General features: G+C 41.2%; 2 protein-coding genes across 7 annotated transcripts in view; both read right to left on the reverse strand.

The window, feature by feature from the left end:
• The window catches only part of RADX (RPA1 related single stranded DNA binding protein, X-linked), a 28,681-nt gene extending 18,104 nt beyond the window's left edge, over positions 1 to 10,577 (reverse strand). The window contains exons 1-7 of the mRNA XM_080365687.1: positions 9,741 to 10,577; positions 8,798 to 8,940; positions 6,309 to 6,501; positions 2,951 to 3,059; positions 2,711 to 2,802; positions 2,495 to 2,617; positions 1,235 to 1,342 (exon numbers count right to left, since the gene is read on the reverse strand). Of these exons, the coding sequence (XP_080221813.1) occupies positions 1,235 to 1,342; positions 2,495 to 2,617; positions 2,711 to 2,802; positions 2,951 to 3,059; positions 6,309 to 6,501; positions 8,798 to 8,940; positions 9,741 to 10,482 (1,510 nt within the window). The 5' untranslated portion in view covers positions 10,483 to 10,577. The remainder of the gene's footprint in view (positions 1 to 1,234; positions 1,343 to 2,494; positions 2,618 to 2,710; positions 2,803 to 2,950; positions 3,060 to 6,308; positions 6,502 to 8,797; positions 8,941 to 9,740) is intronic.
• Positions 10,578 to 13,927: 3,350 nt separating this feature from the next.
• NRK (Nik related kinase) overlaps positions 13,928 to 26,361 on the reverse strand; it is a 108,212-nt gene continuing 95,778 nt past the window's right edge. For all 6 annotated transcript variants that reach the window (XM_080365655.1, XM_080365654.1, XM_080365653.1 and 3 more), the window contains 2 exons: positions 18,431 to 18,570; positions 13,928 to 17,731 (listed from right to left, as the gene is read on the reverse strand). In XM_080365655.1, the coding sequence (XP_080221781.1) occupies positions 17,648 to 17,731; positions 18,431 to 18,570 (224 nt within the window). In that variant the 3' untranslated portion in view covers positions 13,928 to 17,647. The remainder of the gene's footprint in view (positions 17,732 to 18,430; positions 18,571 to 26,361) is intronic.

Genomic DNA, 26,361 nt, shown 5'->3' on the forward strand with positions numbered 1-26,361 from the left:
CAGAAAAAATATCTTCATAAGGTTCAGCAAAGATTGTTACTGACAGGTAATTGACAATTCATTGTTGGCTGGTTTGAAATCAAGATACAGACTAAATACCAGTTTTATCAAAGAAATGGAAATCTGACCAAGTCTATGTATAACCTCTGAACTGAAACAGACCTTATCCAATGGTTTGCAATCTCCAGCTGTAGTTCTCATTTAGGACCCAAACAGATTTAAAATGAACTAAAGCTAGAGGGGAAGAAAGCTTAAGTATTTAATTAGAAAATTAAGCACAAAATATACTGAAGGAAAGCAAAGGAAGAAAACCTCCAACCTCTCAAACATTTAATTTAGGAGTAAATGAAATCATTAGAAACCTAGTAGCAAACAGACTAGCTTGCTTTGCTAGTCCAGTTAAGCACAACATACCCTACTTAGCTTGTCAGGAAAGACCATGTATATAGAACTGACTATGTTCAGGTACCTGTGCTAAAACGCACATAGTTCTCTCTGTTCCTACTTGTCAGTGGGAAGATTGAGACTGGCTGACTGATACGTTAGAAACACTGAAGAAATGAGCTGAATAAACAAAGATATGGCTATTGCATTTTATACTCCTTTGCAATTAGGTCAGTACATCATTCGCCTGTAACACTGCTATAATCTGCTTCCTGATTCAAGAGCAAATATAGTATTAACAGCTGTGCCTGCTCCTGCCTGTGACATTAGGAGTGATGGTATCTAGTGGGCAGTACCACAGGACCATAAGAGTATGGTAACTGCAGGTGGGAGTACTCAAACAAGACTATGTCAAAGTAACATGCCTTCAGCGCAGCCCCGAATCACATCCCTTCACCAGACCACACGATCTAAACTTAGGACAACTATACCTCTTTGTTTTTGTTTTTTTTTTTTGTAATAAGGAAATCTATAAGCCAGAAAAGCTGCAAGTGATTTTTAATTTTTTTTAAGGAAGTGGCAATCTGCATTGCTACGCTATCAAAGATTTAAAAGTTTGAAAGAATAAGTAAATATATGACTTAACCTAGTTAATACTTTGGTACTTTTTCTAAGGGGCACCCATTAATGCCTCACAAGAATGTAATTTGCCTTTTTCTTTTTGCAATGGTATTATTAACTTAAAAGTCATTTGTGACAGGGCAACTAATACTATGCACTGATTATTTTGTTGTGAATGACAAAATCCTTTCCAAAGAAGTTAGATGAGAACTACATAAAACTGGGTTACCTGTAATGAATATTTGACTTTCATTTGAAGTCGTAAGGTAAATTGTGCTGGAAGGATTCTCAGTGACGTCCCGCATCACTCTCATCTGTGTACACACCAAATATGTCACTGGAGAAAAAAAAGCCTTCAGTTTTTTTCCTGATACTTCATTGCTTTTAGAACGTCAAGACTGACACATGCTGGATTAATTTTAAGTGCTCTAAACAAGACATTTTAGTTCTTGACCCTACAAATGCTTCAGCATGTATCAAACCTCCATTATAAATTACAATATAGAGATGTAATTAAATTTTCAATTTAATAACTGTGCAAGGAAATTTCAGCATACATATTAGGACTAAAACATGAGATACTTCATCAGGTAGGATACCAATGAAACAATAGTAAAAATAGGGATATTAGATGACTATGTTTCTTAAGGATAAGCAGCATAAAATAATGGAAAGCACAAGAAATTACGACATGCCACTGCAAAACTTCTAAATAAGAGTACAAACTCACTCTTTCATTAATATCTCAGTTAAACACTGGAATGTCATTCTTTGCCACTTCCCCAAAACATTTAAGATGAATACAGCCATAACCTTAACAAGGTTGTGCAGCTGGTCCTGCACCATATGATATAGAAAAATGCGTGTGACACCAGCCAGTGTTAATGGAAGGATGAGTGCTTGGAGGAGAACAGAAAGAAGGCAAGAAGAGATATCTTAAGTTATTTTAAAATCCTTCATTAAGGATTCCCCAGATTGAAATTTATCATTCTTAGCTCACACACAGTAACTAATACAGCTGGATGGTGACTGCTGTTCGGCCAAAAAATATTAACTCAAAGAAATGAAGCTTTCCCACTTTCACATCTCCCTCCAATCTTCTTAGATTATTCCCATCTACATAAAAAATACTTATTTACAGGAAAAAAGGATTAATAGATTTGACCAGCTGCCTTATTTATTTGCCTCTGATGCAAGAGATGTTGCCCCAGGTGCTTCACTTAACTTTGTTTGACATTAATGAGATCAGATGAACCCCAGGGCCATCTGCCCATCTATCTGTTTAGACTAACTTGCAGATTGCAGTATGGTAAGGGTTCCACATATTTAAACTATTTTTTTTTAATTTCTGATCAGCTATTTTCTGTTTAAGGAGATAAACCAAGTAATTGTTTTATTCAGTGGCAATTATACTCACAATTTGAAATTAGCAACCAACTAGAAAAACATTATAAATAATTATCAATAAGTATTATAGAAAGATGAATACTTGGGTGGATAAGCTTAAACACATCTGGCTGAGAAGTTGCAAATATTTCCAGTATGAATGGTTGGTCTGAGGTCCCATCAACAGCATGTGCCCAACGATAGAGCCAGAAATCTTCACCATGTTCTATATAAACAAATAATAAGAAAAATGTTAAGCATTTGTTCAGAAAGTTAAAAATTGTTTGATAAATTCTGAAAGTTATATTTATAGAGACACCTCTCTTTCTTGTTCGTTCAGCCCTTCCTACAAATGTCACAAGACCAATAACATCACAGGAATGGTTGTTCGGTAAGTCATCCAGTTCTGACCTAAAACAAAAGCAGAACAAAAAAAGTGGGTATTTGTCATAAAGATTTCTCATAAATTCTTTTTTAAAAAAAACATTCCCAATTAACATTCAGTGTAATGTAGCAAAATTTAAGGTCCAGCTTGAGAACCAACAAAATTCTACTTTACCTTGTGATAAACCGATATTTAACTTCAGGTAATCCCCACTCTGGCTTAACAATTTCTTCTGGAATAATACTTATTTTAGTGGGAGGGTTTCGAACATTAAGGCTGATTTCTGATAAAGAGAAAAAAAGTAAAGTGCGGCATGAATACAATCTAAAAAAACCCACACCAAACACTTAAAAAACCCACAAAAAATTCGAGGCAAAGCATCTCAAATGAAGTATTCCAACTTTGTCTCACTACTTGTGAAATTACTAATAAATTCCTTTGACTCTATGTTTTCATCAAAATAAAGTAAGGAATTCAAGTACAGCATTCAACAATGCAATTTTAAAATCTGAGCAATGCTGAACTTTCCAACTCCCTACAAGAGCCAATTAGTCCTATCCAGCCAGGTATTTTAAAAACCAGCAACAGAAACTAATACTACAGTACTGATTAGATATAAAGTACTTTTTTATGCTAGCTTCATTCTGAAATGTCACCAAGATCTAAAACTGATTTGCAGTCAACAAAGACAGAACTTGCAGAAGAGAACTACCACATCTGATACCAGTTCAGGTAGTTATTAATGTGACAGAAATATGCCACAGCCATGGAGGAAAACAAAAGGCCCTCTCACATCTATCACACCTGAGAAGTTTAATTCATTAAGCAGACTGTTTAAATGCTGAACAACAAACATGGTGGAGCACTCGGGGAAGCGAGGGGTTCTGTGACCAGAAAAAAATACAGGAAGAATGGCTTCAGCACCTAGAATACACAAGAAGGTACCCAATTGTCTCTACTCATAACAAGACCAATCTTGCTGGTATGAAAAAGACAGATTCTGATGAAGTTTCTACAAGATGCCTGGATTTGGGTAAGGGCTGATTCAAATAATGCACCCAGAAAAGTAATTAAATAGGTATAAATAATGTATACAATTGTTTATGTAATTATATCTGACCTCTCACCCTAGCAGTGCAACATTAGGAAGATGCTATACTTGAAATCAGATCCTCTACTGAAGAACTTTCTTTTGGCTGCCTTCTAGAAATGTAGTTGGAGGATAACTGCAATTTTGCACATAGTTGTTTCAGGACAGAATCTCAAGAGAAATTTCCTGAAAACAAAACTTTCCTATGCATCAAAACTATTTATCAATTGTTTTGTCATCTGAGATGAAATTAAAGTCATAAACTTAAACTCAGGACTATACCCTGGCATGATTCAGAAGCTAAGGTCAGCCCAGGCTATTTGAAACCACAGTTTCTGTCAGTACCACATAAATTCAGTGATCTATGAAATGCACACACTACCTAGTAGTGGAATTCAAGGTGTTTGTACTAACTATTTAAGCTCCAAAGGACTGAGATTCTGAAACAGCACCTCTCAGCGTGTCATGCAACACTGCAGCTGCAAACAGAAGTAAGCCATGCAGAACTCGCTTCACAGAAGTCTAGAAGAGGCTGGAAGTGTACTGTCTTGCAAGAACTCTGAATTTGGAAAGCTCTTTGCCACGTGGCCTTCTTTAACCCTCCAGATATATTTTACAACATTTGCAGATGCATGGTTATAAGGTAACACTGGAAAGTTGAGGTTTGATGGAATTAAAAATTGGAAATAGATGATGAAAAAAGTTAATTGTTACTTAAGCGATTCAGTGTAATTTGTTACTTTAACTAGCTAGCTGAAGAACTTTGGGAGCACTCATTGTGTGTACTTAAGCCCCCCCGCCCCGAAATATTGCTCCATATTGGGCATATACAGAGATATTCATATTAATGGAGTAATTAGCAAGGCATTAACTTTCAATTAATCCAAACAAAAAAACCCAAAACCACAATCCTCACACACCAGGAGTTGCATAAAATCAATTTAAAAACTGCTCTAGAAATTTTTCTGGATATTCTGTTCTATTTAGACTCTGTCTTATAGGATGTTTGGGCATGAGATCTATCAGTGCATGGTATTATATGCTTTATAAGTTCATATCAAGATAAAAATCTGAGCTTTGCGCTGAGAAAAGAAATAAGATACTGCACATACATTGTGCAAAGATTACTAATTTCTACAGGTCATCCACAGTCTGAAACTACACCATGGCACTTTACTACAGACTGACTTTTAATTCTTCTATTACATGTCTATTACCATGTACAGCCCACTGGCCCGAATTTCCATTTTGACTTCATTAACATTTCTACCCCAATAACACTTGCAGAAATGAGTACTGTAGTGTGAATGAAACCATTAAAACAAAATCATATTTGCCTATAAAGAAAGTCACTTCAGGCAGCATATTTTATTCTGTCCTTTTCCCACAGAAAGGTTTGTGGCAATTATAATTGTTTTTAGGGCTAGCTTGTAATCATCAGCAGCTTCCCTCACAAACTTCCATTTTTGTCTAAACATTTCTCTCTCCTGCCAATTCAGCACAAACACTTCAGACATTAAGATCTGGTTTTAAGGCAAAGATACATTAGGCAGAGTATACACTGCTTCTAGCAGTGAAAATACTATTTTTGTGCACTGTAGCAACTGCATTAGGAAACTGTCATCGTTAGTAAGTTATACATACATCACCCTTCACTAACACACATACTGTTTCAAGAAGTTACTGGAATTTTCTGAATGTTGGCTGTTAATTTTTTTCTGAGTATAAAAACACAAAAGGGAAAAGAACTCAGATTCAGCAAAGCAGGAGAGAACCCCCCACCACCATGCTGACCAAGTCCAGTTTGAAAAGGTTATTATTGTTACACTGCAGCACTTTTATTTCTGTGGCATAGCTCCTTTGAACATGTCACATTAAACAACTGCAAGTACGAAAATACTTTCTCATAGCCAAAGAATTTTGTTCATATAAGCGCTTCCATGGTGTTGCTGTTTCGGCATAGACAGTCATCAATGCACCTTTTTATTCAATGGAGCTTTGCAGATAGTCTGGGCCTTGACCACATACACTAAAATAGTCTAAAGTCAGATCAGGTAACAACGTGCTTCAATGACCTGGAAGAAGGTGTAAGCAGTGCACAAACAATACCTGTATTATTAATCAGGAAGCAGAATCAGATTAAAATTCAGTACAAGAGGCCTGTCTTTATGACCCCAATACCTGAAATCAGGGGTTAGATTTTTATTTATTTTTTAAAGAAAGGTTTTAAATAATTTTGGTATTAGGCTTTGTAGACACAATCCAAATCTAAACAGGGAACAGTAAGAACTTGGATAATAAGGCACCTTTCAAAGCTAATATTTAAGGATATATACCTTATCAATTCATTTTAGCTGTGGATCACCTATTTTATTTCTATGAAGAGCTATCTTTTTACAGCTATATTTCATGGAATCAAAACAAGTTTCTGCAATACTTAACCAATTGTAGCAAATCTCTTCATCTGTGAATCCCCTGGTGTTGGCTGTGTTTTAAATGGGTAACTGGCTTTGATAGCATACTCTTCAAGAAGTAGTACCGTGCCAACCTTAATACTGTTATACCATTCAGGACACAGTGAATTCCACAAAACCATTGACATCATGCCTGAACCATCAGCAACTTCAAAGTAAGCCTAAAGAAAAAAAAAAAGGAGGAAAAAAAATAGAGAGACAAAATACATTCATCTTTTATTTATCATTGTTCTGGTACATATTTATTTTGGATAAAGCATCAGCTACTTGACTCATGAAAAATTTCTCTGAGGATTATAAATGGGTATAGAACATGTTCCAAAACTTGTACTGAATACTAGAGTTTAAGAAATCCCCTCGTTTCCACATAAGAATTTTTCCCCAGCAACTCCAGCCCAAACTCTTTATCGTTCCAGTACTCAGTAATTGCACATGGTGTCAGTTTCACTCTGTGGATTTTGGAGGAGGTTGGGGAAATACCATGCAAAAGAAACAATATTGAAAGATGCTTCTGTATCAGAGAGAATGCTGTATTTAGAACAACATTTCAAAATATCCATGAAGGACAACTGTATTTTGGAAGTTGAGGTCTTACAGAAGCATTTGCTAAACATTATTCTCAAAACACAACACAAATCTTATTTTAGAACAAAAGAAAAAATGCAGAAAATTTGCATTGCAAACCACTCTTTTCATTGACGTTTTTTTCATGAAAAAGCTTTCTACCTGATTTTTTTTTTTTTTTTTAACCGGGTGAACTTTGAATCCCTAACTGAGCAGATCACCGAGCAGTGAAAAATATTTTAAATGCTTCTATAATGGTCTTAAAAGGTAGTAATCCACTGGAAAAAAATCTCAGCTCCGTCAAAATGCTTCATTTTATCCATTCACCTGCCAGCCTCAAAAAAAACAACTGCTTCTGTTCCGACTACAATCCCACTCTCTTTAATTCTTGAATACATATAACACCTTATGTGTTCTTCCCCCTTACTGCTTCTAAAATCCTTTTCCTTATTCCAAGTTCAATACAGAGATTATACAAATCAACACTTGTTAGTTCATTCTAATATTCCTAACTAGTCATGAACCACGCATCCTTGAAAGTAAGGTGTATCGCAGAATCTTTTGTTATCCCATTATTTTTATTGAATAACAACAGTTAGGCACACACCACTATCTAAAGGAGGAATGCATAAAGCAAAAAGCATGTAAAAACCTATCTTCTAACTTCTTTAGCTAAATTGGCTCTGGGTATTGGCTCTACACCTAATACCAGGAAACGTGGCTGATGAACTGTCACAAAAGTTAGGAGTACCTATCTAGACTGTCTACTGAGAAGTAGCTCCAATAAAAAGACCCAGATTTATCTTCACATGCAAAGGGAATGGAAATGTGGAATAGGAGGGCACAACAGTCCTTCACTAAGACATTTCATTTCTCTCTCTTCCCGTGCAAGAATTCATGAGTTATTAGAGTCTTTGTAAAGCGTTGCCTGTATGGGTTCTGGCTGGGATGGAGTTTATTTCCTTTGTACCAGCCTGCATGGGTGACTAAAATAGTGTTGCCAACACACCAACGTTTTAGCTGTTGCTGACCGGTGCTTGCATGGTGTCAAGGTCTTGCCCTGTTTTTCACTCTGCCATGCCAGCGAGTAAGCTAGGGATGGGCAAGAGGCTGGGAGGGGACACAGCTGAGACAGCTGATCTGAACTGACCAAGGGGGATATTCAATGCCACGTGACATCACGCTCCGATATAAAATGGGCTGCTAGCCTTCCCAAGTACATCTGCATCACCTGACTTCCCTGCCCACCCTTCTCCCCCTTCATCTTTTGAAGCTGTCTTTATCTCAACCCATGGGTTTTTTCTCACTTTTGCTCTTCCAGTTCACTTCCTCACGCCCCTAGAGAGGGCAGGGGAGAGCAAACGACCAGCTGGTAAGTGCTTAGCTGCTGGCTGGGACCAGCCTACCACACCTCCTCTCTCTGCTTCGAGAAGCTCTACACAATTACAAGTAAAATATATTAGGAATCACAGGTAAAATATATTAGGAAAATCATTAAGAATGTTACAGTAAAACAATCTATCTGAAAGTCACTAGGTGAGAGAATTAGGGGATACAAATTGTTACAATTTATTTACCTTGCTTTTTTTTTTTACATCCAGTTTCCAAAGCATAACCAGAAACATTCAAGCTATTAAGCTACTAAAAAACACCAAATACTTTTTTCTTCACAAAAATCTCAACTGAACTATAGTAACTGAAACATATCTGCCAAAGTTTGTACATACAATCACTAAATTCACCATTCCCTGCTCCAAAGAGCTCAGCATTTTTACGATAAAGTAGCTACAACGTGAATCTTAACTTTATGTGCTTACTGTATAGGAGTAATGATTTCCAAATACCCTACAGCTATGTGTTTGCGTGTTAAACTATGTATTTATCGCTCTTTACCTGATAAGGCATATCCACTTTTTTCTCTGGTCTCCCGTAGTACCTTAGTCTAGATTTGTGCAGGACTCTCACAAGAAGCGGATGGAAGTGAACATTGCTTCTCCAGGTCATTTCCAGCTGACCAAGAGAAGTCAGCTTGGAGACTAAGGTTAGAGGAAAAAGAAAAAAAAAAAAGACCAAAAAAGAGCATTTGTGACCCAGCATTTAACTTTTCAGGAGTAAAGTGCACAGGCCATGACGTCACGTGTACTTTCTTAATGTTTCTAACATCTAAAAAGGCTCACTTGCTGATAGCATACCCTGTGAAATCGTGTTCTGAGCTGTCTGCACACAGCATAGTTTTCTTTTAAAATTGAAAGCGAGAGTGACAACACATTTAAAATGACACACAAGTGTCAGATGTGCAGAACAGCTATTACAAAAGACACAGGCGTTAGCCTGCAAGGGCATGACGCCTGTGCAAAGTCCTGCTTATAACTCACTCCTCACCAGGCTTTGCGGACTGGCCCAAGCCCCTCGGTGCTGACCGCATTTTGGATGGTAGCTCCCAGGTGCCAGCACCCACTCCCACAGACCAGTCGAGAAACTACTACCAGAAAGGATGTTCCCAACACCTCAGAAGACCGGGTGCAAGCACCATAGCTAGGTATTTTCAGTCAGATACTTATTTGTCAAATACAGACAAAACTTATTTTGTCAAGTTTAAAAAACCCTCTCAGCATAGCACAAATGCGTCAGCTGTAATAGGTACAGCAGGTCCAAGGCGAGCGGAGGGCCGCTTCAGGCTGGGGAGCTCGGCCCAGCTGGCAGGCAGTGTGGCGACCGCACCCTCTCACCTCACGCGTGGCCCGGGCGGCCAGAGCAGGCCCGGCCTCCTCAGGGTGCCCCGGGGCTGCCTTCCACCTACATCCCCTGCTCCTACAGCCACCTGCTCTCCACTTACTGTCGATGTCCACCCGCGCTTGGGCCTTCTCCGCCACCCACATGTCTCCGTAGGGATCCTCGTTGTTCCACAGCGGCAGGTAGTGCTGCCTCTCGCCGCGGAGGGGCTGCCGGTGGTGGCAGGTCGGGACATCGGGGGGCTCGGCTGCCCCCACCGGCTCTGGCTCCAGCTCCTCCAGGCAGAGGAACCCGCAGTTGAGGCGCTTCTCGGCGTACAGGTAGGAGCCGCGCGTGAGGCGCAGGCGCGTGCCGGCCCGCAGGTGCCCACGCTGCACCAGGCCGCTGAGGCGTGGCGCGAGGTGGCAGCGCTCCTGGCACCTGCCGTCCGCCAGCGTCACGTCGTACCAGTACTGCGGGGCGGCGCGCGGCGGCCCCTCGCCCAGGTACCGCTCCACCGCCACCACCGTGACGGGCGGCGGCTCGGCCGGCGCCACGCTCAGCTGCGAGGAGCCCTGCGCCTCCTCAAACACCCGCCGCAGCCACGAGGCCTCGCCGGCCGCCGACCCCCGCCCCTCCTCGGCGGGGTGGGCGCTGCCGCCGCGCTCCGGCCCGGGGTCCTGCATGGCAGCTTCTTGGCGGCTCCTCCCCTCGCGCCGCGCCCGTCGCCGGGGGACGAGAACCGGGGCCGGGGCCGCTGCTGGGGAGGGGGAGGACGGCGGCCTCCTGCCGTCACGGGCCGAGCCGCCGGGCCGCCGCCATAGCGCAGGGGCGGGGCTGGTGCGCGCGCGCGCGCCGCGGCCCATTCAAAGCTCCCAACGGTCACGGAGGGAGAGAGGCGGGGCCGGCGCGCGCTGCCGGGCCCGGGGGCGGGGGACGGTGACAGCAGAGCGGCCCCAGCGCGGACGGCACAGCGGGCCGGGCCGCGGAGGAAGCGGCGGGGAGAAGCGGCTGCCCTGGGGTCCGGTCCCCCCGCCCCCTGGCCGCTGCCGGTACCGCAGGGCCCGCTCCCCCGGCGGGCCGGCGCCCCTGGCTCCTCTGGCGGAGAGGCGGGGGGGCTCAGGGCGCGGGGGGGGGGGGGGGGCGGGCGGTTGTTGGCCCACGGCGGGGCCGGCCCGCGGGTGCCCCTCCGCGCCGGGCCCGTAGGCAGCGGCCGGGCCTCCCGCTGCACCTGCCCCGGCCCCGCGGATGCGCCGTGCCCGGTACCGCGCCTGCCGTCAGGCGGGACGCGTCCGTAGGGCGGTGAAGCGTCCAGCTCCTGTAACCGCCTTCACCCTCCTCCTCAGGCGCTCCTGTATGTGAACACGGCGTTCGTGCTGCAGCCCAAGTCCTGAGCAAGGCTGGCGTGGCGGTGCCTTCTTTCGTGGTAGACATGATCTGTTGCGTTGATCGGTACAACCTCATTCACGACTTAACGTGAACATTGCCCGAACCCCTTCTCACCGAGGTTGTTCAGGCTGTGACTTCACGTCACATCCAAGCCTTACCCGAAAAGTTTGTGGCACAGGCTTTTTTCCCCCCAGCTATTAAAGCAACCTGTGGATAAAATAACGGTGTGTGGCCTGTTCCCAGCTTCTGCCTGCACTCCCACAGGACTTGCAGAGAAAAGGGATTTTATTTCTAGCAGAGGTAATTGTTACGTGTATCGCTGTTGTGAGGATTTTTCTTATTATAAGTTATTGTGGTTTCCATCATGAAAACTATGTAGCTGTAGCTTTTGTGGAATGATAATGGGCTGATAGTAGAGTTAATACTTTATAATTTTGGATAAATTTGCATGCATTGCAGTTTCAGATACAAGAGGTTTCTCTCTTAGGAACTTGTTACTTTTTTTCTCTCCAGCAGAGGTCTAGCTAACATACCAATTTCAGCACTGGAACAGGGTTAATCTGTTTTGCTGAAGGCATGTCAACAGCGTGTTTTAATGACTGGTTATGTCTGTGAGTTCCTCTGGATGTGATTTCCCTGCCGTACCCGACCAGTGGGACGGATGTGATTGTATTAGAACCTGAAAGTTCAGAAACACTTGAAGAATCAGTAATGAATGGTGGTGAACCATCACAGAAACTTCGAGCTCAGTGTGTTCTGTTCCATTGGGGCATGTAAGCAGCTCACTGAAGACTATGATTTTTCATATATGTACAACCAAGCACGCTGAACCGTACCAGTGTCGACCTCTGGTGAATCAATACATAAGTCTCAAATTCTCAGACATCATTAGCAGCCAAGTATCTCAGTCTTTACAATGCACCTTAAGAAAAACAGCAATTAGCCTCTGTAGTGATGCTAGCGATGAATGGGCTACGCTGCATAGGAGGATGTTATTACGTTCTGTTAAACATTACATTTAATATATGTTGGAGAAATACAAGGCAGAAAAGAGTAAAAGGTGATTACCTGTAGATTAAAAAAAAGAAAAGCACTATTGTGAAAGATAGTAAAGCTTACTGTAAAACACAGTTGTTCACCACAAAGTTTTGAGGACAAAAATGGAAAAGGCTTTCTAATAGATTTTACCATTATCTGCTAGGCGCTTATGTTAAATCAACCTCAAAAATAACAGGAAGCAATTAAATAATGCTAAAATAACATTTGAGGTGATTATCCAGCAGACATTCTCTTGCCCTTTAATCAGCTCTATACGCTTTGAAAAGCAGTTGAAGAAAGTGGTGGGCTGTCATCAGGAAGATCTGTTACACTTCTGTTATGTGAAACCTTGATTTATTGCACAGGTTTTAGAATCTATAGAAGTCTTTCATATAGATTGCAGGTTTGCTTATGTTTCATTTAACTTAAATACAGCTGTCTAAACATGGAGCTGAACTTGTAAGCTACCTTCTGTGATGGTCTTTGGGGAAACGATTTCATTCCAGAGCAACTTGCTACCATGAAACAAACTACTATATGTAAAACAAATGTAAAACAAAGCTAAAATTAAAATGCCTTTTCATTTGAGCTCCAATAGCAAGAGAATCATAGCATCATAGAAGATCTCAAGTTGGAAGGGACCCATAAGGATCATCCAATCCTTTGATTCTTGCAGAAGTCTTACTAAAAAAAAAATTAGTCTAATAGATAATGCAAATACAGTAGGTAATACAAAACTATTACAGTTTAATGTATTATGTAACTTGCAGTGTGTGCGTATGTGTGTGTGTGTAGCTGTACCTTACTGCTTTGCTCTACTGTTTGGCAAATAGTTGTAAATTAAAGAAGATATTTTAGTTTTTCCTGTTGTGAGACAAAACCCCAAATGCTTTCACTTTGGACTGGCATTATTTTGTTTGCAAAAGTGCGGTTTATGATGGTGAGATACAAACTGTTTTATCTATGCCTTTAGGGGCAATGTGGGCAATACAACTTAATTGGGGCAGCTCTACTGTCAAGTCACGGTAAGTTTGCAGGCTTCTTAAGGTGACGCAGTTTCCACCAGGGAGAGAATTCTGTGTGTTACTTACTAGTGCCTGCTAATTCATGCCTCCCCTTCCTGGCTTTTTGGTGGAAAGAACAATGATGACTGGCAAAACTAAGTTATCTACCCAATCAAGTGACCATGGTGTCTTTAAACTTGTAATACAGATCCCACTCCATACCTCAAATGCTGGAAACAACGTGCTCTGCTAGCTTAAAAGAGATAAAATCTTGAAGAAAAATAATACTCTGCATGTTAAAAAATGATGAGAAATTTTGCTTCATGCCCTCACCCCTTCCAACCCCAGCACTGGCATAAATGACAAATTTCCTAATTCTTAAGTGGTGCAGCTACAATGTGCTATCACACCTTGTTATGTATAGCAATAAATTTTATATGTGGCAACAAAGACTGCATGAGCATACCCAAGAAAAAGTGAATTGGGCTAACCTGGCATTTGGGTTGATAAACATACATGTTCTTGTAGCATCAATGACTGCAAGCTGTCATTTTGCTCTAGTTCCACTGCCCTTGGTCCCACTGGGTATTTGTGTAAAGAGAAAGGCAGAAACACAGAAATTCACTCGTGAAGCTCATTAGCAGCACGCACAGCACCGCGCCAGCTGTCGCCCTTACTGGCGCTCTTCTCGGCTGAACCCTCACACTGTCACCTCAACATCTTCATCCCCTGCAAGGAAATATATTCACTGTGTCTCTGTAGGCAGAGGTAGATGTTTCTCTAGGGATACTGACTGGATTTGGAAAACAGTAACAAAGCTTTCTGCGATTTTTACAATAACTTACGCCAGTATGAAAGAATTTTACAAGCACAATACTAGTTTTGATTTTCAGAGTATTTTTTATTACTGTTTCAGTTGTACAATTTCAAGATTAGGAACAATACATAATGTACAGTACATGGCTTGCGTTGTTCCCAGGGTTTAAAGTCATGTGTCAAGGTTCAGGCTGCAGAGTAGAGTTTGCCATTCCTAAAATGAAAGCAGGCACATACAATACTATCTTGCTGCAGTATTAGTGCAATCACGTTTTGGCAAATGCATCATTAGGAGCACCAGCTGCCATTAGATACTGCATGTACCAAAGGATTACTGACGTGGATCCTTCACACTCTGCCCTTCTGCCCCTGTAACATTTGTCGACATCAAAGTGACATCACTAGAAAAACACATTGTTAAGCAGTTCACTCCTTGGTTTTAAAAGTGTTAGCAAAAGAGTACAGCTAGAGAAACACCTCACAGAATTGAACTACAAATCTGATAAACATTTTGCATAGTTAAATTTACGTCAGGATAGACTTGGGTCTCTCATTTTTTTTTCCTCTAGCCTTTGAACTGAACAGTTATTCACAACACACTCTCATTCAGTGTTTAGACCACCCAGTCGCTCCAGATACCTTTCAATTTCTTTGGCTACTTTCTTTTCCTTAACATCCCTTAACCTGTTTTTTATTCCCCCTACAGCAATACACTGTTCCAGATATCCACTCCCTCCCCTTGGCTACTCCTATTTATTTTCTTCTGCTTTTCCCTCCTCCCTCTTCAGTCACTTCCACTCTCTTCTGTTATCCTTCTCAACACATCTGGGCTCTTTCTCATCTTCAATCATTGTGATTTTCTCTTGATAAAGAGAAAATGCCACAGCCTTCTCGTTGTTGCATCCAAATCCAAAATTGCTATTTGCAATACCACTTCGACATCCTTTAAAAGCATTCACCTCTAAGGGCCTGATTCTTTCCATATTTAGACATGGATGTAACCCAAATAATTCCAATGGTTTTACATGCAAAGTGAGAGATTGAAATCCAACCCACTGCCTTGAAAGATAGCTGGAAAGAGGAGAGAGCTAGTAGAGGGAAACAATGAAAAACTAAAATCTCGCTGTAATAGTGCACATTCCCTCTGTTGAACTCCTCAGCACCCCCTGCCCCGTACGGAGCTGAACATCTTCACAGTGTGTCAACTTACTGTCACACTTTAATATTAAACACGTTTGATCACATTTGCTTCTTTAATCTGTTGATATGGGTTGTTCTAAATTCCCACTGTTCTCTGCTAAATGCTTTTTAACTAATGCCTAGCATCAGGAAAAATCTGCCTCCTACCTGTTGACGCCAAAATGGGGGAGGGAAAAAATTCTCATGCATCCCATGTAATGCAGAGGCTGCTGAGATAAGCACACTTTAAAAAAATATTATAGGGCAGCCTGGATCACTGATTGCTTATAGCACAAGCAGTTGTGCAAGCAAGTTTTGCACACCTGCTGGGTACAAAATGAAAGCTGTTCTTTCTTCACAGTCTCTTGGACTTTTTATTCGAAGTAAAAAATCAAGTAAGTTATATTTCAGATTGTCTGCAAATCATTTTACACCTGTAATTAAAACTTTCATCTGTGTTACAGGTTTAGGTTTGTTTGGTTTTGGGGTGGGTTTTTTTTTTTTTGGTTGATCAAAACAAGCCCAGTGTTCAGTAGCACAGGGACCCGAGCCACGTTTTGCTCTTTTACCCCAGTCCTGGCATTGGCAGCAGGTGGGAACGTTACTACAAACAGCCAGAGACCTCCTGCTTTCCCACAGCACTGCTGATCACAGGATCCCATTCAGATTTTAACCGCACGCAAGCTCATTACTTGCATACATCAAGAACCAATTCAAGTATTTAAGCGCATGGATTTTTTCAGTATGGCCTTCGGCTTATTTTTCTGTAAGTTAAAACGCTGCAAAAGAAAATACTTCATCAAAAAACCACTAGACATTTTCAGATAAAGCTAGTGCTTGTGAAAAGTGCTATGTTAATAACTTTGGAAAGTGCAGTCCTCCACATAGCCAAAGAATACAGGCAGCAACAGTGTGGGCATCTCTGACCTGCCTGCAGCAGCCGAGGTGCCAGCGCGGGGAAGCACGGGAAGGGTGATGAGCGCCTAGTTTGATTCTCTGCTGACATCTACAAGGGTACCAGCTCTGGAGCTGATGGCTGCTATCTGAGCACCTGTCAGTCACAGCGTGACTGTGAACACTCACTTCACCTGACATATTCTACAAAACAGCTATCGGTTTAAACAACTTTATTTCTCCCCTTCTCAGTCAACTTTGAATCATCATCCTTGAGGTAGACGACCAGATATTCCAACACACTTTCCCTGCACCTTTCAGTATCACATATTTCAAGTAAAAAATAACCTATTTTCAAACACTGTAGCTAGCAATTTCACTTTTGCCTACAACGTCATCTATACTGTATCATGTCTGGAAAGAGCTCTTTTGTATTACATTTGATGCTTTACATTTTCAAAGCACACCCAAAAATCAGCTAAATAAGGATTGCATTAAACCCTACAATTTAATCATAGTATATGATTATATATAGTGTATATATATTATATCTGTATAGTTTTACGGCCAAGTTACAAGCCCCTGAGAACAGAGTTTATGCAGAAACACTGGCACCAGTGACACTAATGGATGCAGCTTTATTTAGACGTAATTAGTATAGAAAGCACCTGAAATTATTTATATTTTCTATTTATAATAGATTAACTCTTTGGATATTTTCATAACTATATTAAGAATACATTTGTTAATCCTAAACATCCATTGTGGAAAGATTATATTTACACAAAAATACATGAAGACTTGATGCTGAAAGACCAAGAAGGGAAGAAAAGAAGGTGCCTGATCCTCTGCCCTTATATACATGGGTAGTGCCTTTAAATCAGCTCACACGAGCTGGGTCCCATGTCTGAATAAAAGTGACAGGTTCAGGTCCGTAATGCTTTATGCATAGATGATTTTGACAAACTACTATTCAAACCGTTTTTACAAATACATTCTACAGTAACTGTGTCTACGGGCTCAGGCATCCAGCCCTGAGAGAAAGATGAAGCCTGCTCCCTGCTTCTGTAAAATCTACCAGATGGGGCACGTGTCTAGAAGTAGTTGCTTTTACAACTCTGCAGTGAAATGCACCCGTCTGCCCAGCACAGGATACAACCCCTCGAGCATCCCGTCACAAAGAGCTGCTCCTCCACTGATCCTAAGACTTGGACAAGTGAGTCTTGGTGAAACAGTAACAGCTTGCTTAAAACGCCAAACAAGCCAATCCCCAATTCAAAACAAAGTAGATTCCAACCTGTTGCCCAACTTGTTTGTATTTTTCTATCTACCTACAGATGTTGCTGTCCAAAAAAAGAAAGAGACCTCAGCTCAAGATAACAGGGTTGTATCACCTGTGAAAATGAAAGCGTACACTTCTCCGGAGTACAGGAACTTCTTGCATTGGCTACATTCTTCATTAAAGTTGCTCTCTCCAATGCTGTGAATACAATCTTGGTTTGCAACATACTTTAGAAGACAAACTGAACATGTTTGCGATACTTTTGACAGGAAAATGGAATTCTTTCCATACAGAAGGAATATGAATTTTGAAAAGTTAATAATGACAAAATTTTTATAGGTAAAAAGTGCAAATTTGTGTATATTACCTCCAAGCATTTTACACTGCTACCTACAGGGAATTTCAAAGCATCCTTCATTTTGTTGTGATTTACCAGTTGAATAGTACGTTTTGACCAAGAGTCATAAAGTATATTTGACTGCTGCCTCCTGACTGTACAGATGCAAAGAACACCTTGAAAGGGGAAAAAAAAAAAAAAAAAAAAAGAAGCTACTGTCAGTTTACATTTATGAGAATATTTTTACTCATACAAGAAATCTGATAGAATGCCAGTCCCAAATACAAGGATATTTATATCCCAATTCAGTTTTAATCCCATGAGAATCTTTAAAGTGAAACTGTGCTTGTGGTATATATACAACTGGGATATATTTTTTTGGTATATTTCTTTTCCTATTTGGAAAGACACGAGAACATTTTAAATTAATTCATCTAAACAGTTTTGGGGCCCCAGTTTTCTAAATATGTCAGTGGGACTAAGCAGGTTTCACAGAACATGCAAGAACTGCTACATGCAACAAATCATACGTGATTATACACATTCTAGTGTCTGCAATATCTCAAATATTAGAGCACTGGGTTTTTTCCATGATGGCTGCTTTGAACTGCCTGTATTTGTTGTCACCTCTGATACCCGGTAAGGCTGGGTGGAATAGGAGTTATAACAGGGCTGACTAAAGCAGGGTGGTGTGAAAGTGCGGAATATCCATAATGAGTGCTCTGTGGGGTCAGTGACTACGTTTGCTTTGAATAAGGAAGTTCTACTAAGTGATAACCAATGTAAAAATAAAGTTAAAAAATTAAATGGTTTTAGTGCCATAGTCAACTATTGCTCATTTTTGCTAAATCACCACACTGTACTTATCTCTGTACCTTGTCATTTCTTTCACATAGGAATTTTAGCTTCTGTGCTTTCTTGTGCATGAATACTCCTTCCAGATTTCCTGTGTCCACAGATCGCAGTTCGATCGCCTTCTCTCCCCAGCCCATGACCTGGTTAGATTGAAGGTAAGCTAAAAGGGGGAGAAAAAAAGAAAATATACATTTGATACCATTTAGCAGGTGAAAAGACTGATTCTTGCCTCATTTATGTTAATACGGATCTGAAGCGTTTCTCTTTGATAACAATACATTCTGCATTATTTGTGTTTTAAGTTTACACAAAAAGCCTTGGGAACAGTAACTAAATTTCAGTTTCTCCTCTCAGACTTATTTTGGACTCTAGACATAAGATAATCTTAAGTATGCTGGTATTGCGTATTTTAGAATCACAATAGGTTGGGGGAAACTTCTGAAGGGCATCTTGTTTAATCCCTGTCCCTGAAGCAGGGCCAAATCAGACAAGGCTACCGGGACCTTGTCCAGACATGTTCTGATGGGTATTTCACAACCTCGCTGTGCCCCAGCTGCAATGTGTCACTGCCATAAAGGTTAAAGATTGCTTCCTAATACCTAGTGGGAATTTCTCTTGATGCAACTTGTGCCCATTTTTGCCTCTCGTCCTTTCACTGCACACATCCAAGAAAAGCCTCGACTCTGTCTTCTCTATATCCTCCCATTGGGAGTTTGGGTTTGTATGTGCTATGGAGTTCAGCTCAGTCTGAAACCTAAATACTTTTTGACGTGATACTATGGCATGATTAGTTTGGTGTCCTTAGCTATTGTCAACACAGCACTGTGGTTACGTGCTGTATCTCCAAAACCAACAGAAGATACTCCAGCACTGTGGAAGCTTATGGCTACTCCCTTTAAACGTGGCAATTAGATGAGAAATTGGAATAGTTATGAAGGAGATAGCACCACAGATTTCAAATTAGGCACGGTTTCAATGAAAGCACTCTGATTAGTACATGTATGGGCTTCCAAGGTAGAAACACATTAGTTATGCTCTGTTGATAGTCAATGCTCAGAAATTGTTCTTCTTGCTCAACTATGAACTGCTATTTCATTAGTCTGAGAATTCTGGTGCTCTGAAATGATGTAGAGAGAATGTGTGCATTTGACTGGTTTTTAGCTTCAGTGGACAGTGCTTGGCTGTCCTACATCATTAGTGTGAGCAATGTCTGTTTCTTAAAACCATCCATGTTGGTTCAGGTTTTAGTCTAAAAATTAAACTTTCAGTACACATGGCTATAGGAAGCAATGCCCTGCAATTCTACTTTACAAGGACAGCAGAAAATAAAGGCGATATGCCTGACGGACTGTATATCCTTCTAGCAGTTGATTTAGTATTAACTTGGAATCCTCGCTTTGTAATTCTTGTCAGAACAAGTGTATGAATATTATACCTCCTTGGAAACATGCGGTTTGGCTGCAATGTTGTGATTTTAGTTCCCTCAGAGTCTACAAATTTCCCCTAAATCTGTTTAGTATCCTTTCAGTTATTCTTTGTGCGCACTGAAGGCTTCCCTGCCACTAGAGCTGAGAGCAAGCATTCTTTCCCAGTAACCCAACCATGTAGAAAGCGGAAGAAACCATCCTGTCTGGAAATCAAAAGAGCAGTGAACATCTGAGTGGAAGAAGAGAAGGGACAAGGGGTATTTTCTAAAAATCAAGCACCTGAAATCAATACATTTTACAATCTGTTCTTTACGCTCCAGTTCCTAGGTTGCACGACAGGGCACTGCTGCGGCAGGCTGCAAGGAAGGCGGCCATCGACACCGCTGAGCCACTGCGGCAGCGGCGTGATGCGCGCCAGGGCAGCGCCTGTGCAATGTGCAGTCCGTAGCTACAAAGGCAGCCCCAGACCACACAGAAACTGAAGAAGCGATGCAATACTCAGACATTTGCTATTTTTGGTAACAACTGATATTATATTAACTTTTTCAAACTTCGCTTTTGAACGCAACAGAGAGGGGCACACTGGATTTGGGGGGTGGGACAGCAAGGCAGGTGCATATATACAAACAGCATGAAAGCATTCTGTGGTTATGCCATTTAATTAAAAAAAAAAAAAAAAAAAGGCAACAAAGACCTAATCCACTCGGAAGTCTCCTTATCTTTTCCACTACATGAAATCTGCACTCAAGTTGTCAGTAGGCTGCCTGTATCAGCTGTGCCCATGCCTTTGGCAGATTTCAGTTTGATAGCATCTTGCAGCTCTCAGTAACAGCTTAATTCAGCTCCGGTACAACCTCTAGGTCATCCGGGATAGAAAGCCCTGGATGACAGGACCACTGCTGCTATGTTCAGAGGAGACCTGATCTCCAAGCAGTACTACACTAGGAAGAGGATAACACAGATCTGCCAAGTCCAGCCACCGGCGCTCTGCTGGCCAGCCTGTATACTGAGAACTGTCAACTGACAATGGCAAATTTCAGTCAAGTGCAAGTGGCACAAAACCTCATTCTTGTAGCAGAATCAAAACATTCTTTCCCAAATTGCAGCTGTGGAATAACATGCCAACAAAAAGGCCTCATTATACCATTTCTGGGCTTGTCCAGTTACGAGGATTTATCTATACATGGAAATTAATTTGGAGGATAACAGGCTGTGAATTCAAAGGTCAGTACTGAGTCTTGATAACCTTCCCACGCAGGAGCACTGAACGGAGAGCCAATTAGATACTCAGAATAAAGCTGTCATATTCTGGAACAAAAGCTGCTATACCGCGAGCAACTTAGGAATACTTATTTTGAGTCCACTTGCCGCCTCAACAAGCTTTAGCTAAAAATATCCTATGCTTCCAACCGGCAACATATAAGGGTGTTTATATTACACCCAGTGCAAGACTGTACTGGTTTCTAGCAACCCTAGACTTGGACAGCCACTCTAGTCCTTTGGACAGTAGCTCAGCAGAAAAAGCACATACTGACTCACACTGATGTGCCAATATTGCTTAACGTGCTGGAACAACGTTATTCAGTTAGCTGAAGTTCCCCTGCTTCGCCCCGATTACTGCCTATCTTAAGAGACCTACAGCTGTGCATGAGCTGTGGTTCTTGTTACACCATTTGTAGCAGCGTTACCCCCTGGACATCAAAGAATATATGCCATAAAGGTAGTAAGCAAAGTGAGCTCAAAATCAGTTTCTTAGCATCATGAAAGTATTAGGAGCAACACTCTAAACTTGGGGGGGAGACTTGGTATTTCCTGTTTACACTGTGGATTAGCAGGAAGTTGAGCAGAGCCCCCACGCAGGGAAGTGACTGCTTCCAAGGGGAAATCGTTGAGGGAGACAGGAAAGGTGAAAGAAATAACTGAGCCATATTGCATCCATTAACTTCTACGAAGTGTCACTGACATGAGCTAATGATCTCAGTCTTACACCAGCAGCAAACTCACACCCTGAATGAGACAAGGACACTGGTACCACAGAAATCAGGTACTGCTACCATCTCATGTTCCTTCTTAACCTTTCTTCTTTTTTTAAAACTGTTTCCCTTCAAAAATCCCCTTCTGATCTCATCTGCTGAATCTGGCTCAGTGCCCTAAGCCGTTATTCCCAATTGACCTCTGCATGAGAGCAGAAGCCAGCCTGCTTTTAGCAAACTATCATAAAATCGGGCTTTTCCGACTAGTGTTAAAGAAATAGGGCAGGAAAGGACCTCAGTGCACCTTCCACCCATATCTCTGTGCCACATCAGTATCACTTCTGACAGTTGTTTGTCTAAGTCGACCTTAAAGACCTCTCTAGTGATGGACACTCCAAAAATTCCCCAGGCAACTGATTCCAGATAAACCAAGAACTTTGAAATGAACAAACGGAACATGAATTAAAAGAGCCTGACCCACTTTTGCATGCCTGAGTCACGGTATCAAACTCCGTTTCACAGGGTAAAAGCGAAGTGTTTGCTGCGTTACTGAATTCCTTTTTTTTTTTTTGAGACAGTATGTGCGTAGGTGAAATTCAGTGCCAAAAAAGCTACTGCATTTTGCTTTTGTGTACACGTTTGAGACAATTGCCTCAGGTAAGTATGCAGCTGGGCACAAACATGAAAAGAATATCCAGTGATGGCTTTGCTGACAGGAAAATATAGCAGCTATTGCAGACCACAGAGACCTTAAAACTGAGCACACTTCCACAGAGCCCTGCTTTGGCCCTTCAGTCAAACCCAGTATGCTTTATGAAATCACAACCTTTACTGGTTCTCCACTCTTTGGGGAAAGCATGTTTGATTATTTTTAGACAAATGGAAGGGAATACACGTTGACAATTGGGAATGGAAATAACCTACGGAGATACCAACAGTGTCCTGTAATGTAGCAAGGCTTGTTTCCACTGAAATCCAGCCTTGAGCTCTCCAGGGATGCTGCTGATCACTGATTAGGGATTGATGAGCTATCTGCATGTACTTCTACCTGTTACCCATGCTTTAAAACTTAACTGCCCCCAAGTTAAGCAATTTTGGGTAGGAAAGCTGAGGAAGGAGCTGGTAACTTCTCTAGTGCAATTCTGTTAAACAGTATTACTGCTATTATTTATGTTACCTGGATAAAAGTGGGTATTTTCTTTCTCCAGTCGCAGCTGCGGAGAACTTTCACCAAATGAGAGAAGTTAGAGAGTCAAAATCAAGAAGGAAAGAAAAACCCTAAGGCTTAATAAGATCACAAATGGACAAATTAAGAAATTGGCCATGGAAGGCAGGTGTTCTTCTCCTGTATGTTTTGGTTAGGCTGTACTGGACAAAGGGCTAACACATACAGTTCCCCAACCACCCTAAGCAAGTTAGGAATAAATTTATTATGACTGTCTTTCTTTTTTTCCCCTCCCCCCCTGCCCCCAAACATGCATGTGTCTATGCACCTCTGTTCCAAAGCTGCTCTGTTCCAAGTTGTTACTCACTCCTTTGTAATTATTCCAGTAGAACTGGTAACCCAACCCGGAAATGTATCTGGGGTGACTGTCTGCTTGTTTGAATGCTTTTTGCTGTTTCCTGAAGAAAAAGCGTGCAGGAGACCTGGCTAACAAGAACCCTTCAGATACGAGCCAGCATTCTCTGTGCACGAGCAGGACACCAACTGCTGCAAGGACCAGTGAGTGTGTTGATAGAGCACTGAGGCAGGGATTCAACCCCCTCTTGGTAATACCGTCTGTTTCTTTACGTAACATCCTTTTTGCTTCTAATACATACACGGCAAAGGAAATCAGGACTTTTATTGGTTCCCCACTCTGGGAAAATCCAGTTGTGTGACAACCCTCTAAGACTACATAGATTCATTACTCACACAAAAGGGCAAAAGTGCTCCCCAATCTTATTAACTTAATGTTACTTAAACCCTTTTTAAATCCTGTTTTATAGAAAGAAAATATTACAGCTATATTTGTATTTAGCCCTCCATATGTGAAATATCTTTCAGATTAAACATAGATAAAGTACTTCTACAATTTTAATTTCCCACAGGATTTGAGCTTCCTCTCTCCAATTTCTTATTAACAGATCGGTCACGGAGGTTCTAACTTAAAGACTATGAGAGTAAGCTATATTTAGATACCCTTGCCCTAAATCCATCAATTATAATAATACAAACTATTTTTTATTTTTTGTAGTCAAGATATTCTCACCAACTACAAAAGTTTTCTTTCAAAGTAATTGTTTAAAGAAATCAAGAAGTGAGCAAAGGATGACTAGAGAGCACCCTGAAGTTAACAAAAGACCCTTCTATCTCTGAAACACAGAGTGAAAACTTTAAAATGAGCTCATACAGACTTTAGGAGGTCTGAAATGTGTCTGGAAATTCCAGGAAAAGGGGATGTCTTATGAAACTTTCAAGTTCCCCCCCCCTAAGTTTGACCGTGCAAACAACACAAGTTATTCACACTTCTGTTACAATAGTTAATGTTTTTGTCTGAGGCCAAGAATTTCAAAGGATCAAGAAAATTAATAGGAGCTAGTAGGAAACATTAAAATAATAGTTAAGACAGCTCTTTGTTTAAAGTTTGTGTGTTGAATTAGAGGTTGGTTTAATTTGGTTTTAGTGGAAATGGGATTCCAGTCAGAAGTCAAATTAATCTTGTACCACATCTCACAAAGGCTGACAGTTTCTGTTCCAAAGAAATCCATTTCTGAGATACCAGGAGTGCTGCAGTAGCAGCAGAAACGCAAGGGTTCTCAAGCTAATGTATTGGAAAATTTTCCAATGACAACTGAGAACCGAGAGGGGCTGTTTGGAGTCTGCCTCCCTTCAGTTCTGGAATCTGCAGAAGTATAAAAAACAAGTGAGACAGACGGATGGAGACAGACACCTTTCCTTCCAGAGAAAACTGCAGTCCTGCTTTCTGAGCCCTGGGAGAAGTCCTACAAAGAACCGGCTGTTTAGTCAGCTCCCCTAACCTTACTATCCAAACCATTTCATCTCTCTCCCTGCCTCCCTGCCTCCTGAGCAGGATGTTTCATTATACCTGGATGGGTACCACCTTCCCACGGTGATGCCCATTTCTCTAGACTGACTACAGAGAAAATCTGAACTATTCACATAGACAAAACTCTTTAACTTCTGTACAGTACAATTCACCAGACAGGCTGCCACCCACCCTCAGAAGCATCTTCTCCATCCTCTTCCTATTTTATGCCCTAAAATACTGTAACAAAAACACGTAGGCAATTTTGTACTGATAGCTTTCCATGCAATTGATTATCATCGTGGTGTGCAGAAGAACAGGAGAAACAGCTGTATGAGCACGTGGAAAGGCAAACGTCCAAATGGCATTCCTTCTATTAAGATGTAATCAACCTTGAGGAATTGAGAGTATTATGACTAGCCAGAAGTATACCGAAGGCTGTTTAAAATTAATTAACTAGCACAGAAGATCACATATTCACCTGGTCCAAAGTGGTGAAGTTTTATTCACTTAAATGCTAGCTGCATACACGCAAGGGAGTTTTTACTGAAGTCAAGACAGTGTGATTTCCAGGCTACAAGAATGCTTTACAAACCTCTCCCTCCTATCTGTCGGTTTGATGATTCAGTACTTTCAACAGCCCTAGGGAGAAGGACTCAAGCTCTCTCTGCTGTGCTTCTGAGGCACTCCTGCAAACTCTGGCTAGAGTAAGTGAAAAAGCTTTGAGATGAATCAGTGCCCAGTGACACAAACTGCAAATTTCCAAGTAGGAGTCATAGATCTGTGACCCTTCTTGCAATATCCCCCCTTTCTAAAGCAGGATGCAAGGAAGCCCCTCGTCCCCTATATATCATCCATCTTTGAAACACTATCTAGTAACAGTGACTCTTTAGGACATAGCTTATAGTAATAATACAACTAGAAAAGCCTGTAATAGTTTAAAATAACATCCATGGTTTAAAAAGTAGTAAACATGGGATTAGGGTTAATCTCTTGCAGGATGCTTATATAAATCCACGGATTTCAAAATTGATTCTTCCCAAGGGAGGGAAAAACGAGTTCTAACTGATGGAAGTACATGTGGGAAAACAAAGGAGAGTTTAAATAGTTATGAAAATCATATACCATCTATGCACATCATAAGATGGATGAGACATTACAGTTTGAAGAAAACATTCACATTAGTAAGCTTGCTACTTTTAGTAATGTCTAAGGAAGCGCGTCCCATAACGCCATGCTTCTTGCAAGCTTCAGTCTCCTTCAGATAGCATCTGTCAGTGCAGCTCCCAGTTATGTTCAGTATTTCTCATTAGAGCTCTTCTTACCTTGGCTGACTAATTGCTTTTTGATTATTGACTACTTCTTACAGTGTTTCTAAAGGGGATGTAAAATTTCAACGTATCAAAGACCATTAGATATTCCTATGAAAAATGGAGAATGGGCTTGAAACATTTTAATTATGCTCGGTAGCTCTGAATACGGGCTGAGAATTGGGGATAAGGCTGCTCAGTGAAGGGAAGGA

Source organism: Falco punctatus (genome assembly GCF_963210335.1).
Source record: "Falco punctatus genome assembly, chromosome: 15".
Taxonomy (NCBI): domain Eukaryota; kingdom Metazoa; phylum Chordata; class Aves; order Falconiformes; family Falconidae; genus Falco; species Falco punctatus.